The 14,509-nt window shown below is 43.8% G+C and overlaps 1 protein-coding gene and 1 non-coding gene across 4 annotated transcripts; both read right to left on the reverse strand.

Annotated features, from left to right (window-relative positions):
- Positions 1 to 7,977: 7,977 nt before the first annotated feature.
- LOC138198003 (tubulin epsilon and delta complex protein 2) lies at positions 7,978 to 13,291 on the reverse strand. 3 transcript variants are annotated; one of them, XM_069149093.1, is made up of 9 exons: positions 13,181 to 13,291; positions 11,970 to 12,028; positions 11,105 to 11,672; positions 10,951 to 11,004; positions 10,768 to 10,846; positions 10,422 to 10,566; positions 9,949 to 10,044; positions 8,894 to 9,087; positions 7,978 to 8,720 (listed from the first exon to the last, which is right to left on the reverse strand). In XM_069149093.1, the coding sequence occupies exons 1-9, from the start codon at positions 13,282 to 13,284 to the stop codon at positions 8,571 to 8,573; spliced, it is 1,449 nt and encodes a 482-aa protein (XP_069005194.1). In that variant the 5' UTR covers positions 13,285 to 13,291; the 3' UTR covers positions 7,978 to 8,570. The 3 variants fall into 3 exon arrangements, with proteins under 3 accessions (XP_069005194.1, XP_069005195.1, XP_069005193.1); XM_069149094.1 differs by lacking the exon at positions 13,181 to 13,291 and adding an exon at positions 12,768 to 13,167 and having other exon boundaries at positions 7,978 to 8,693; XM_069149092.1 differs by lacking the exon at positions 13,181 to 13,291 and adding an exon at positions 12,768 to 13,166.
- On the reverse strand, positions 12,446 to 12,519 carry trnat-agu (transfer RNA threonine (anticodon AGU)). Its single transcript has one exon. It is a non-coding gene; the product is annotated as a tRNA-Thr (tRNA).
- Positions 13,292 to 14,509: the final 1,218 nt, after the last annotated feature.

Genomic DNA, 14,509 nt, shown 5'->3' on the forward strand with positions numbered 1-14,509 from the left:
AACTTCACATTGTCACATTGCACTGCTTGTTGCACCCTCCTGGCTTTGCATTATTAAACTGATGTCAGTTTTGTATACTGTAATTCAAAGTTTGATAAAAAAAAATAAAAAAAAAAAAATAAAAAATAAAAAATAGTGCTAAATGCTTGGGTTTGAAGCCAAGTCCTGGAGATAGAGAGGCAGATGAGTTGCTCCCATCTGGTTTCCTGTAATCTCTGCTGACCCTCGCAATCCAACTGACCACTTCCACCATACCTGCACTTTGCCCCCGTTGGCCTCCCCGCCCTTTATCCAGACCTAAACACTGTTCCCTCCACACCCTCAGAAGTTTCCCAGCAGTGTCTGATGAAATGTGTTGATACTTCAAAAATGAAATAAACTCTTGGTGAACTGAGTGAATTTACCGCTATATGTAAATACCATGCAGAATATCAGGAAGGGTAGTTTCCCTATTTTATCATTTTGCCAGTAGAGGGTGTCTTTGATTCTGGTTGATACTGGCCAGTCTGTTTTCCTCACAACCAGAAGACCCCACATGTCTCTGGGTATCTGAACAAGTCACTGGCAGGGCAGCACATGGCAATGAGTCGATATGCAAAATTGAAATTTCAGAGAACCAAAGACATGTTTTATGTGTTATGTAAAGAGACTGAATGCAGTGAAAATTATAATCTTATGTGCACGCTGTTCAAAACAGTCTATTGTCTACTCATTGTCCACTCCCCATTTGCCTTCTATATTTTTAGCCCTGTCCACAGATTCTTCCAGGTTTATCAGGACAGAACTAAATGCTGCGACCCCTTAAGACGAATCTGAATAATTTCCATAAGAAAATCAGTCCAAAAGAGATATGCTTAAGGGGGTTTCTTTGAGATGCTAACTTTTACACTATAGACAAAGGTGTTCACATAGGATTTATTTAATATAATACATCCATAAACAATTAGAATTTACATATAAGTAGAAATATACAGTACAAATTAAAAAAAAAAATCGTTGTATATACAGCACCAAATATTAGAGGGCACACAAACCAACATATTTTTTGTCACTCACTGGAGGGACAAACAGCATAGGCAGACAGCATGGCTGTCTTCTGAGAGAGGGACATATTTCCCCGCAGCAGAGAGAGGTAGACTTTCCCTTTAATTTTCACAAGGCAGAAGGGAAATCACATCACAGCGCAAACAATTTCTGGTCACCTTCCATAAATTTATTGTGTCAACATACTGGCACAATGTAGCATAAAAAGTATAACTATGCAAACAAAATGTACGACATCAATATACATGTGAAAACTACAATGGTACACAAGCCATGGGAGAAGTAGAACAGTGTGTCCCTCACTTGTCTTGTTTTCTCTGTTTCCCTAAAATAAAATGATCTATCACCCTCTCGCTCTCTTTCTTACTCTGTGCTCCAAAACCTATTTCTCTTTCACATCAGTGACTATAGGCAGCTCCAACAGAAGCAATATCAACAAAAGGCAGGAGATCATTCTCATCCAAAACTCTTCTGTCGACCTTTTTTTTTTTTTACAACTGCACCATTTTGGCCTCATAAATAATTCAACACAAACATGAATGGTTCAATTCTGTGTATGAAACATGTTGAGGCCCCCCTTGTACTCCACCTACCCCTTGTGATGAGAGCAAACCATAACCCAAGTGAGCACGTCTGAAGGTGGCAGACAGACAGGTAGCCAAGCCTTAATGTAATGTAATTTTAGAGCTTCTCTCTTGTCTTACTCATCAGATCAGAGGATACCGCTGCACTAAACAAAAGATAACGACATACCCGTAAGTACATTTATGAGCAATTAATTTACCTTGAAAGAAATGAAGGGCTGATGTGGCCCCACAGTATGAAGGTGTTTGCAAACCCTCGTTTTTGTCAGTAGCTCAAAAGAAGACTTGTTATTTTCACTGCTGCTTCCACCACATCTCCCAAGATTAATACTGTTGTGTTTAGGATGTCTGATCCTAATCTAAAAGCAGGTGTAACCCCCCACCCCCCCACCCCCCCCATTCCTGTATACATGTGAAAGGAATGACTTCCCAGGTTCAGTTTTTGTCTTCCACTACGACCTCCTTATTTCCCCTCCCTTTCTTTAATTTAAACAGAGTCTGGCTGACAATCAGTATGCAAAACGACAGCTAACTGCACACTGAGCTGCAAAACATATGAGAAATAACTGATCCATTGCTTGATAATATGAAAACAGGCAGACAAATGCAAATTGCAAGCTGGCCTTCAAGAGAGTCTTTGGCAAATGTGTGTTAACTGCTGGATGCGTCAACACATTTTCCTCAGCAAGCGTCATATTGGTAGCTAGGATCAATGCAACAGTGATCATCAACAGTTTTTGTAGTACAGAGTCCTTCACATGAAGACAAACAGTCTATACTCCTCTCAGTTTCTATACATTCTGTGGCACTCACTCTTTCTGTGATTTGACTTTTAAATCTCATGTTACATTCATTCACGTTAAGGAGAATGTTTAAGACAAGAAGAAAATGTTGCTGTGTAAATCCCATCCCGTGAGAACACACAACAAAAGAAAGCACCTATTCACAGATGTTGAGCTGAGCAGTTACATTCACTCGCCCTCTCTGAAAGAAAATCTGTAGGAAAGGGAAACCCCGGAGCCACTGCGAGCCAAAACACTGGAGAACAGCCTTGAACCCTGTTTCCAGACTGACAAAGGGATTCGCCGCTTACTTTTCGTCAATATTATTTCCACTGTGGGAGAGAAAATAATCCAATTTCTTTGGCACGGAGAGAAAACGACTACATGAATGTCTGTGGACTGTGGGCTCACGTTAGGGCGTCTTAATTTGTGCCAAAAGGCTGTACTCACACCTCCCGGGCTATATCACAGTGGAGACATGAGTGTGATCAAGTCAGAGAGCAGGGATGTAGAATGAATGGGATGAGATAGATTTGGAGAGTCCTGTTGGGTAAAGAGGGAGCGAAAGAGCTAGGGGGAAATTCTCAGGAGTTCAGATGGAAACGGGGGAATGTGACAGAGCTTTTTTCCATTACGGTGCTTGCTCAAGGCACTAAGCGGGAGGGGCCATAGGGGCGCAAGATCAGCCAAAGTGTCCCTGCAGTGGCATGTCCCCTCGGGCAGTGTCCTTCAATAATCCTGGCCTGCCCTGTGCGGCGTTGAGGTGCCCCACGTAGACACTAGGCTGGGCGTAAATGCTCGCACATTGACAGGAAGGCAATCCGTCAGTCAGAAAGTCAGAGCCCCACTCATTTGTAATGTGAAGCTAAAGCTACAAAAGGCCTTTCAGAGGAGGCTGCTTTACTAAAAGGTTGTCTTGCTTGGCATGGACATGACCATATGTGCATATCTTTTGTTCCTCGTTTGTAAAGTTCCAAAAGTCTCAGTTCACCTGAATCGTGATTTGAGCAAACACCTTGCACTTCCCCAGCAGGTCCTCTGCCCTCTGCAGCTCATCGTCCACACAGATGCCAATAAGATCCTGCTGGACTCAAGTTCCACTCTCCCATTGCGTAAAAAAAGCCCCCAACACATTGCTGCAGTGTCACAGGACGAGTGAATGACGTTGGCCGCTGACGCGGGTGCGCTGCTCTTTCAGCTGGATATCAGGTTGCCGTCTTTGGCCCACTTATGGCCTCTTGGAGAGTCACCTGTCCCGGGATGAGGAATGCTGTGACTGACGTGCCTAGTGACGCCAGCATTGACTCCAGCAGCAGCTCTGCATAGCGTGTTAGGTGTCTGTGTGAGCTCCCACTGTAACTGCATATGTCAGCAAGGACTGCGAGGGCCCATCCGTGAGTGTAAATATGCATGCAGAGTGCGATGCATATTTGTGAGTGTCTCCTCAGAAGTTGTTTTGACACTGGACACCTGCTATCTGATGATAAAAGAGTGTGCGAGACATTGGTGATCCCTCTTTCCCAATCCAAAAAATACTGGTCCAGACTCTACAGACAAAACAGATCTTCAGTGTCCTTCAACTCTCCACAATTTCTTCACCCAAGTTATCTCCAGTATGAGCTGAGCCAAACTCTGTGATAAAGAATAGAGGGGGTTTGGCGCTGGAAGGAGGTGAAGCGGAGTTTTTTTTTAGCCAAACCTTGAGCTCCCCGCCCTGGGCATGTCTGTTTTTGAGTTCCTTAAACTGCTCTCCCCGATGTGCTTCACAGGGGGCACTGCTCAGATGTGAACGAACCGCCTTCTTTCTTTTTCCTTCTCTTCTTCTTGTGGACAGTCCAACAAGCGGTTGCCATCAGCAACAGCAAAAGACCCATGACAAGTAGAACCACTGACACCACTTTTGTCTGTGGTAAGTCATTATAAGTGTAGGTCACCCCGGTTCCTGCTACACCGATAACCAAAGAAATGATTCCAAAGGGAAAGATGCAGCGGTACCAGGACTTCTCCATGCCTCCAGTGGCCTGGGACAGACGCTCCAGAGAGGCGAGCACCTCAGGAACTTTGGCGCCACCAGCGTCCGAGGACTGACTGTCCTGCCCCGAGTTGGTCTGGGGCTGTGGTTGGCAAGCCAGATGGCCCGTCGTGCAGCCCATCCTGACAGTGTGGGCTGGTGGATCCTGGCTGGATCAGCAGTGCTGACTTTTAGGATCCCACTCGTAGACTTGTAGGTCCGGCCTGGAGAAACAGAAAGAGATAAAGAAAGACAGAGAAAGAGAGGAAGGAGAAGGAGACCGAAGAAATGACTGGTGCAGGAATGGCTGGGGCGCGCCAGATGAAGGCTTGTAAATCAACGCTGAAATCCACTCACACTTTCCCCTTCTCTCCCTCCCTCTCTGGTTGTTTCTCTGTGCACTGCCTGCTGGCTCTGTGGCAGCACATTGTACACTCTGCACAGCGTAGTGACGGCAGATTTATAAACTACCAGGAGAAAGGGAGGAGCTGCGGCTGAAAAACTGGGAAGTCCAAGCGCTGTGATTGGTCCATTTTTGGGTGACATCAAACATTGAAGCAGGGAGAATAGGGGTTGACAAAACACAGGAAGGGGGAGGGGAGAGGAGTTAACTGCTCCCTTATTTCTTCATGTTCCCATCACTGCCTCTCAATTGCAGTCTCTTTTTGTTTTTCTGCAGTATAAAATCCTACTGGCTGGAACACAGAAGTCTAATGCTACCTGGAAATCAGAGGCTACTGGGAAATCCTTCTTTATCTCTTTTATTTGATGAGGAAACGAGCAGTCCCTGTACACAACGGTACGGATGTATCGCCTCCATACGGCAATACAATAACGGTGATTCTATGGCACCCCACCAATTGTTGGGTGGACATCAGCATCGAACAGAAATCCTACGAACACCCACACCTCCCTTTATATGTACACCTGAAAACACTGCTTTGTAGGAGGACATCAAATGTAAAGACGTCATAGAAACGCACCCATAAAACACACGCAGCCCCCTCTCATTTCCCACCCACAAAGAACACACACTGCTGATGCCAGTTCTTTCTGAATGAAAGGCGACCTGGTAGTAGTTAATCCCCCAGCATGCTCGACTCTCCTCCATTAAAACAAAATCAATGCAGACAGCTTTCTTCTCCTTGGCTTGCTAATCTTACTCCTCACATCTGAAAAGCTACGTTAGGGAAGGACAAATGCGTGTAAAAATCTGATCGTCCATTATTATCTTCAGGTATTACTGGTTGCGTTGTCTTTGTGTTTCCAAGCTTTTCGGAAATTAACTGTGAACTAACCATTTTTTAACATCTTGGGTATCGAAGGAGCAGAGATGTGGGTGTGTGGGAACACGGCATCCAGTGAGCTTGAACTGAAAATCCTCTCCATGAATTTACAAAACATCCTCATGGCTTCAGTTTAGCAACAGGTTTTCTCCTCATAATTAGATACAAATATTCTTCCTCTTTAAGGCCCACAAGGCGTTCATTAACAGATTAAGAAATATCTAATATAATGGGGGGGGCGGGGGAGGGATCAATAACAAACCCATAGGCAGCCAAACTGATGACCTCACTGACTTAATCTCTGCTGTAGCTCAATCAGCCACTGAAATGGAGATGAGCCAAAGAGAAATAAAAGAAGGGAAGTGAGGAATGTGTTTGTGACAGGCGGGGGCGCAGGAGAAAAGAGACGTTCAAGAGCAATGGACATTTGAAGGAGAGAAGTGGATTCTTGGTAGCACTGTTCGGTTTCTGTGGATTTGTACTCGGGACTCCGGTGTCGCAGAGGACTTGGATAAAGACAATTACAAATTACAAAAAAAGTGGAGAGCAGGATGGAATTTGTGTGGCAATTTAAATGTGTGAGAGTATTTAGGACATACAGCAACGCTTTCCAGGAAACTTCTTCCACGGAAAGTAAAACTGCCCGAGATCTTCCATTACGAGGCAAAAAGAAGCGTGAGAATAAAATGGGACAAAGGCGTGAGACATTGGTAACCTGGGCAGGGCAGGGCCACGCTGGTGGGAGTAGAAGAGCTCTGCTGGTGACAGTCAAAGTCTGGCAGAAGCTGATGTATGCAGGGCACAGGAAGGCTGAGTTGCGTAGGCGCCATTCCCACTGGGACCTGTGTGTCGTGTTGATGTGATCTCAAGGATGCTTCTCTGCCTCCTCTTTTACTCCACTTCACACACACAAGATTGTATGGACAGACCAGAAGCCTGCAGCGCACTGCCAAAGTCCCGTACAGATGACATGGCCGCAATCCACGTATGGTTGGACACTTTCTGGTGTTGAAACTGTGGAGGCCTTGTGAACATGTGTGAATGTGTTTCTCTTTGAAGTCAGGAGCCTAAATTAACGTGCGCTTGTTGTTTTGGACCTGACAGACTGGAGCTGAAATAGCTTTCTCCCTTTTACAATCTCATTTTTGTTTTTCTCCTCAGGGAAACGTGCCATTTCCAGCTTGCAGCATGTGGAGGCCCCCAAGCCACATTGTCTTTGTGACTCAGCCGGCTCTGGGTGTGCAATGTCTCTGTGTTTGTGTGTATGCGTGTGTGAGGGTTGATGCAGCAGAGCTCAAACACCCACGTCCTGCTGTGTAAACCCAGCGCCACCTGTCGCCCAGTCTGGCACATCCCCTGCTATCCACACGTATCTGTGTGCACGAGGCTTTTAGGCCTATCCAAGCCCCCCTGCATCACACATACACCCTCACATCACATTTGAAGCAGGCAAATCCACAAATACCAAAGCACAGAGACATAGTATCATCCCCATATGCACTAACATTTAACGCATGCCAGATTATATACACTCAATATGTGAATCAAAAAACATCTTGTGACGAAACATGATGGAACACATTGGAAAGGCTGTAGGTGCATCTTATGGTGAACAAGTTCCTCGGAAACGGGAACATATGAAGGATGTGCCAGAAGTCATGATGCCTGTGCTGTTTTCAGTGAAAGACAGGAATGAAACAGCTTGAAAGACCTCAGTTCTGTCACATCATGTTAATCCAGATACCAGCAGGCAGACAGACATGTGGCACTCTGATTATTACCCATCACTTGTTAGTATTAAAGAAACTAGTCATCTCCATGCAGTTTAAGGTCATGGACTGAATAAAACTCTCAATTTATTGGATGAATTTTGATGCCACAGTAATGTAACACTAAATATCGGTTAACATGAGTCACCTGCTCCTCTGTTCTGTGGTCACCTCCTCTGTGAGTTGAGTGCCACCTGCTGACACAGTCAGGGACTCAAGGTTGTGTTTTTTTTAAGTAACACATTGTCCTTGGTATTAGTGATCATGATTTCAATTGAACAAAAAATTAAAAAAAATAAAAGACAGAACTATATATAATTTAAGTATGAGATCAATGTGATTACCAGCTGGAATCAAAAATCCATACTGTCATGTTTAGTTGGCCAAGATTCTGATATAATCTAGTGTCTGTAATGTTGTACTGATTTATGTTGACATTTATAAATGGGATACAACGAGCATTTCACAGAAAGAAACATTTTAGAAAGAAGATAAACAATAACAATTTCATGTTTTTTAATTCATTTGGGTCCCTACATGGTATCTGAAAAAACAAAATAGTGGCAGCACACAAAAAAAAGCAGATCCTTTACAATCATCACCTTGATTCTTGATTTAAGGACAAATCCTCTGAGTTATCATTTTATTAGGGTCACCTGTTTATCCATTCATCCATCCATCATCTATACCTGCTTAAACTTTAGGATCATAGTGGCGGCCAGAGCCTATCCCATACACCATTTGGTGAGAGGCAGGATACACCAAATGGTCCCCAGTCAATCACTGGGGCTACACCTGCATTTGTATTTACATGTAACCTGCATGCACCTAATCTTTCCCCCTTTTTTTTTCCCAACATGGAGGGCAGTAATTAGTGCACAACTGGCATTACCTCCTGACCCACAGCTGCACCCCACACATGTTCCCAAATATTTTTTTTTTTTTTTTTTTGCATGTAATATTCTTGTTTTATTGACTACATCAGAGGGGTATGATTCAATGGCACTGGATTGCAGTGTACTGAGAGGTTTCTCATGTATGCCTACCTGATGCTTAGCTTACAAACTGGTATCTCAGTGCAACATGCTCAGAAGTCATTCGGGCTCAGAGTCCAGGATTATCGCGGGGAATCGCTGCCCTCCTTCACCCAGCAAGGAGTACAAGTGTCTCAGCACACTGGGGTTGGGACATCCAGGCCCAGGTGCTATAGAGGAAAGCTGAGGGGACAGAGCATCCGACAGAGCCTATCACAAAGCAGAGGAGACAGTCGGCACATTATTTCTTATTAGTAGGAGTAGCTAATGGCTACTACTCAACAGAAGACACAGACCGTGTAATTAATTAGGTATCTCGTTAATTTTTTTTACATTTTTTTTTTTTTCTTTTTTACCAGGTGCTTGAAGAACGCAGCTCTTACCTGTTCCAGCTCAGCTTCTTGCTGCAGCAGTGCCAACCTCATCCGCAGCTTCTCCAGCTCTTGGAGCTCTGCCTCTGTTGTGTAGGTTATCATCTGGGGCAGAGGTGCAGTTATCCCATCTCCCCACGCACCATTTGCCCCAGTGGGGCAAAGACAACCTCCCTCTGGCCTCCATCGATCCCATGCTTTCCAGTCTGACGGAAAATGTGTTTATTTTTAGAGCGTGAGCAACCGTACCCTAAAACGTTTTTCTGCTCTGTTGCATCAGCTTTAAATAGCCAAGTCTATGCCTAGCCACGTCAGGGGAGACAGCTTTAAAACCCCACCGTGATCTGTCGGGGCCAAGGAAAGTACTGATCTGCCACTGAGATTTCACGGCAGCTCTGTTTTCATTTTCCATACGCCGAGATGGAGAGACTGCATTAGCTCGTTAGCGCGCTACATTCATCACAATCATTCTTCAAATGCTGTTAAAATGTAATAAATGATGAATCACTGTCTGGGTATTAAAACGCTCTGAAATAAAACACTAACTGAGCTTTGGGTGTGAATTGCTAGATTGGATGCTTTTGTTCACAGCACCAAATGGAGATGTGTGGGCTTAGAAATTACCGTAAACTTCTGTGTCACACCAGCTTTAGCAGCATACTTGTGCTGCACTGGAGCTTTAACTGGTAAACATAAACAAATCTTCCTCCCTGAAGGTGAGAGCGTCATTTGAGTGGTGTGAATGGAAAATCTCTGGGCATTGAGCTTCATTATAGCTGTATGGCTGGAGGTAATGGAAACTGTAACCTGTTACATAGTGTAGGTACCAACTGAAGGATATCCGGACACCTGTGCACCGCTATTCAAACACAGCTGGGTGACCAGGGTCAAAAAGCAGGTCATGATTCCTCCACCAATGTGCGAAAGTCTGTGCCGTGTCATTAATCATTTCAAGAATCCATTTTGCGGCTTATGACCTGATTCACACAATCTAAGTCAAGCTGTTATGTAATGTATGTTGGAGGGAAGAAATACTCCAGAAAGGTGGATTAAAACAGAATAGTTACCTTGTTTCACTTGATCTGCAGAGATCTGGAGCTCTGCTGCGTCCAGCTGCAACCTTTCGAGTGTCAGACGGGAATCATGCTTGATTTCTTTACCACCTGAACAGAAATACATCATTAAAAGAAATTACACATTTACAATTGCAATGTAAAATGTATTGCAGAAGTGGAGGTGTATAATGTAACCCCACTAAAAGTGTGTTTTCAGTCATTCCCCACCCACAATAGCTGTTACAACTATAGAAAGAAATATCTCTTGTCCAGGATCCTGAGAATTACTGGCAGCAGAAAGGCTCCACATCAATATATCCATCAGTCTAAATAGCTCTGACAAATTCACTTCCTGCCATCTCTCTGTTCAGTTTCTTCCCACCATATCATTTTCTCACCCACATCATTGTGTCATCAGTCTACTCCACTTCTCATGATTCTTTCACTCCTAATTTTGCATTTGTAATTCTCTTCAGGCCTCCTACCCAGCTCTGTGGCTGATTCTGGGGTCTGTTTGGTGAGAACCTCCTCCGCCTGGAAGAGCTGTGTGAGGTCACGCCCTTGCCGAGTCAGCCTGTCCACCACAGCCCTGGTCTGATCTGGGCAACCACACGGCCAGTCCTTGGGAAACTAAAGGGGTGAAGGTGTCAAGGCAAGACCGACACACTGTCACAGACTGTTTAGAGGAATGAAAGTTCACAAATCAAATGTATTCAAAATCTCACTCGAGTCCTTGAATATAATTCCAGGTTCGACATTACACAACATGGAAAACATGTCTGACGTCTTTCTGCCCATTTAACTGACTTCACAATAAAAAAGGAAGGATACCGTCGCTCTCATTCTCTCCATGAAGTGACTCCTCCCAGGCGCAGGTTTCCTTTCTAGGGCAATGACTTTGTCCCACAACCTAAAGACAATGTAGAGAAGGAAACTAAGTACTCAAACACAAACTGAGACATCAGCAGTAACTTTCTTTTAAATGAACAGTGATAAAAAAAAAAAAAAAGCCACCTGCTTTGCTTGCTCCTTAAAGATTTCCATTTTTTCGCGTGGTCAGAAGGTGTCCTGCCATGAAGCAAAGTCAAACAGAATGATTGTATTAGCACAGATTTTGTCACCCTTTAAAACTGACGATATTTTGACAGTCCCGTGGTGTAAAACGTACCCACTCTGTTGAAGCAAACTGCATGCTCCAGACTCACGTGTGTGTGAAAAAGGCACTATGTTATTTGAAGAAGGTGTTGAGAAAGATGTGGCTTTGCCTAGCTCATCGCCACTCAGCACGCTGCTTCTGACAGTCTTGTTTTTAGAGAGCAAGGCTGAGATGTAATCAGAGGAGACAGACTCTGACACAGCCTGCTGCTGTCTCCGAGAAGCCTGGCGAAGCAGAACTCCAGCTGATGAGGATGGATCTTTTGGGATTATGTTTCTATTATTTGTGGTTTTGGAGTGTCCAGGGTTGTGGCTACCCGCAAGTCTTAATCCAGTCTTTTTGTGTGCGTTTCTGCCAAGACTAGCAGATTTAGAATTTGATTTGAATGTTGCTTGGCTTCCTTTAGATGCTGCAGATGAATGTGTTACATCCATGGGTGTGGCAGACTCCTTATGAGGTCCAGATGGTTTGTTTTTGTCTTTTTCAGAGGGCTCTGAGCCAGTGCGGACCCGAAGGGCTCTCTTCAGTGCTCGCTCAAGCAATTCTATATCTTCCTTCACCCCTGGTGAGGTATCTGCATCTGAAGACAGCAGCATGGCAACATGTGGTTACAGTTCATGGGTTTTACTACTTCATTTATAACTATACTATAGGTGTACTAGCACAGATTATCTCGTTCACGAGGGAGACCTGACTGGCAGCACAGACAATCAATTTACAACATTCATGAAGTAGTTTTACAATTTAAAACAGCCATAATAATAGCATCATACAAGACTACGATCACCTCGCTTTGGTTAATTTGCAGTTCTTTATTTCTGGTGATCAATCAGATCTGATCATGTTCCCCCCAAAAAATAAATGTTTTTTTTATTACCTGCTGCAGCATCATCTGCTAAATCTGTCTCCTCAGCGCCTTCCTGAGGTTGTGGTGTTCTGTGTAAAAAGACATCATGTAAATATACCATTAAATTAACCATCAAGAGCAAATTAAGGCATTGATAATATATAACAAATAAAGAATATTAACACAGTCTGTGTGTTACAGCAAGTTAAAATCTGGAGCTTTTCGGAGTTAACAAGCACATTCCAACTTGCAATAATGTAAGAAACTTGCAGTTTTATTAATTAACTTTTCTGTTAATAGAGTTTGTGTTCTACTATCTAGGTACATAGTTTCTCATAGATCTCCTTAATAGATTTTTTTTTTTTTTCCAACACTCATATCAATGTGAGAGTTTTTAAATCCTTTGTAAGGGTAATTCTATCGACTAAACTCGTGCTGGAGCTGTGCAAATACATAATACATACTTGGGAAACAGCTTTGCAGGTTAGAAAAGTCTGTGCCAGAAAAGGCACTGCTGGGATTCGAACCCAGGATCTCCTGTTTACTAGACAGGCGCTTTAACCAACTAAGCCACAGCGCCGGATGAAGGCCACCGCACACAGATATCGTACTTAAACAACGACCAAGCCAGCGAGGTCTGAAGACTTCCTCAGGAGAGTAGATATACTTCCAATTACTTTTGATCTCTATATCCTCAGTGAATGTTCTCAAATATGTTGCACGAAGAGGCACCCGTTGGAGCCAACACAACATCAAACATCTGCATCGACACAAGTAAAACGTACGATAAATCAGCGGGGATAAGATGTCAAATAGACAGGTACTTACAAGCCCCGTAACAGGTCTCTGAAGATGTTAATTCTGTCATTTATCTCGGCTTGTTCGACTTTGTACAACTTGATGGCTTGTTCAACCGTAGACAGCAGCGACATACTTTTGCGTCTGGATGTCTCACCGTGGCGTGACCTTACTTCTCTGCCAACGCCAAACTAACGATTAAAAGTACTGGTTTTCACGCCGAATCAACGACAGGACAACACTTATCCGAGAAGGTTACAGGAAACGACACATCCTCAAAAAAAAAAAAAAAAGTGTGGAACATATCGTCTGTTGCATCTTCACAGAAAAACATCGATTTTCCGGGAGCTCTTTCGGTCAGACCCGCGAACTCTTAACTTAACGGACGCGGAAGTCCCGGTCCCCCCTTTCTAGCTGTAAAAAAAAAAAAAAAAAAAAGTCACCTTTGAGTAATGTGCAAATGCTGAAGAAGGTAATCGATGTCATCACCAATTTCGTGACCAAATACATACGGTGTTTGATCTAAACTAGTCAAACAGAAACACATTTTACAACTTTATCTCTACCACGCTTTCAACGTAAGTTCTAACTTCTCGCGAGAAGAAGTGTCGCGGGTGGGAGGGACGGTGCTTCTTGGTTGCTTCAACATTCAAAGATAAACTCTTGGTTGTACCTTAATTACCACGTAATGGTGCGAAAGCCCTATTGTAATCCAAGCGATTATTATGATTCTCCGTAAACTACTGCATTTTTGGAGGCTTTATCATATTAAAAAAAAAAAACAACTCCCGGCGAAAAATTTAGTATTTTAGTGGAGTCGCGAGTGGGCGTGGCCAAATGGCTCGCTAGCGCCCCCTAAAGAGATGCCCCGGCGTTTGGAATTAAAAGTTATCATAAGAATTCGTTTTCGTCGATTAGTGTGCCCGTGGAGGCCAAAAAGTGACCCAAAAGCCATACTATAGCACGTCGTCCAAAAAGTGACCCAAAAATGACTTTTAGGTGACTTTTTGCTGTAGTATGACTTTTTTTTTTCATAATTTGGATGACATGCTATAGTATAATTTTTTTTTGAAAGTCATAACAAAGGGGGGGGGGGGGAGTCAAAACCCAAATCTTCTGGCTGAGAGGCAACATTGCCATCCACTGCACCACCAAACTTCCCAGGTGGCAGTCTGCATTATGACATATCTATGCCTCACTACAACCTATAACTCCACAGTCCACAAATATTCATTCAAATGCGACCAAAATTGCCGCATACATTCTTTGGATAGTAGTTATGCGTGTTTTAAAGGGGGTCTGCAGTGATATTAAATATCTTCCTGTAATGTGTAGTGTATGCAAAACTTTTTCAATTTCTCCAAACGTATTAACTTCGCTAAAAGTTGAATCACCATCAACAGTGATGAATTTGAACCCTTAATAGCAACCTTGGTGAAGTAGAATCTTTTACCTGTTGAGTTAACCAGACTGTCGGTTGAGTCGGTTTCTGAGTGAACTCCTCGAAACACTTTCTCCTGCCGTGATTCATCGGCGCCGAAGATAGTCCAGCGGTCTACGAGGCCGAGCTGGGAACGACCTCATGAGGGCACGGGTTCGAGCCCCCCACAGGTATCACACATGGTTCATGGTTTACAGAGGGCTAGTTCCCTAAATAAGCCACATTGTTCACGGAGAGCAAATCCCTGTAAGGGTCAGCCACATGGTTCACAGAGGGTGAGGGTAAGGCGAATCCTTCTAAGGGTAAACCACATGGTGCATGGGGGCCAAGT

The sequence above is a fragment of the Embiotoca jacksoni genome, unplaced genomic scaffold (assembly GCF_022577435.1).
Source record: "Embiotoca jacksoni isolate LCO1_2020_lvr unplaced genomic scaffold, fEmbJac1.0.p SCAF_15, whole genome shotgun sequence".
NCBI lineage: Eukaryota > Metazoa > Chordata > Actinopteri > Embiotocidae > Embiotoca > Embiotoca jacksoni.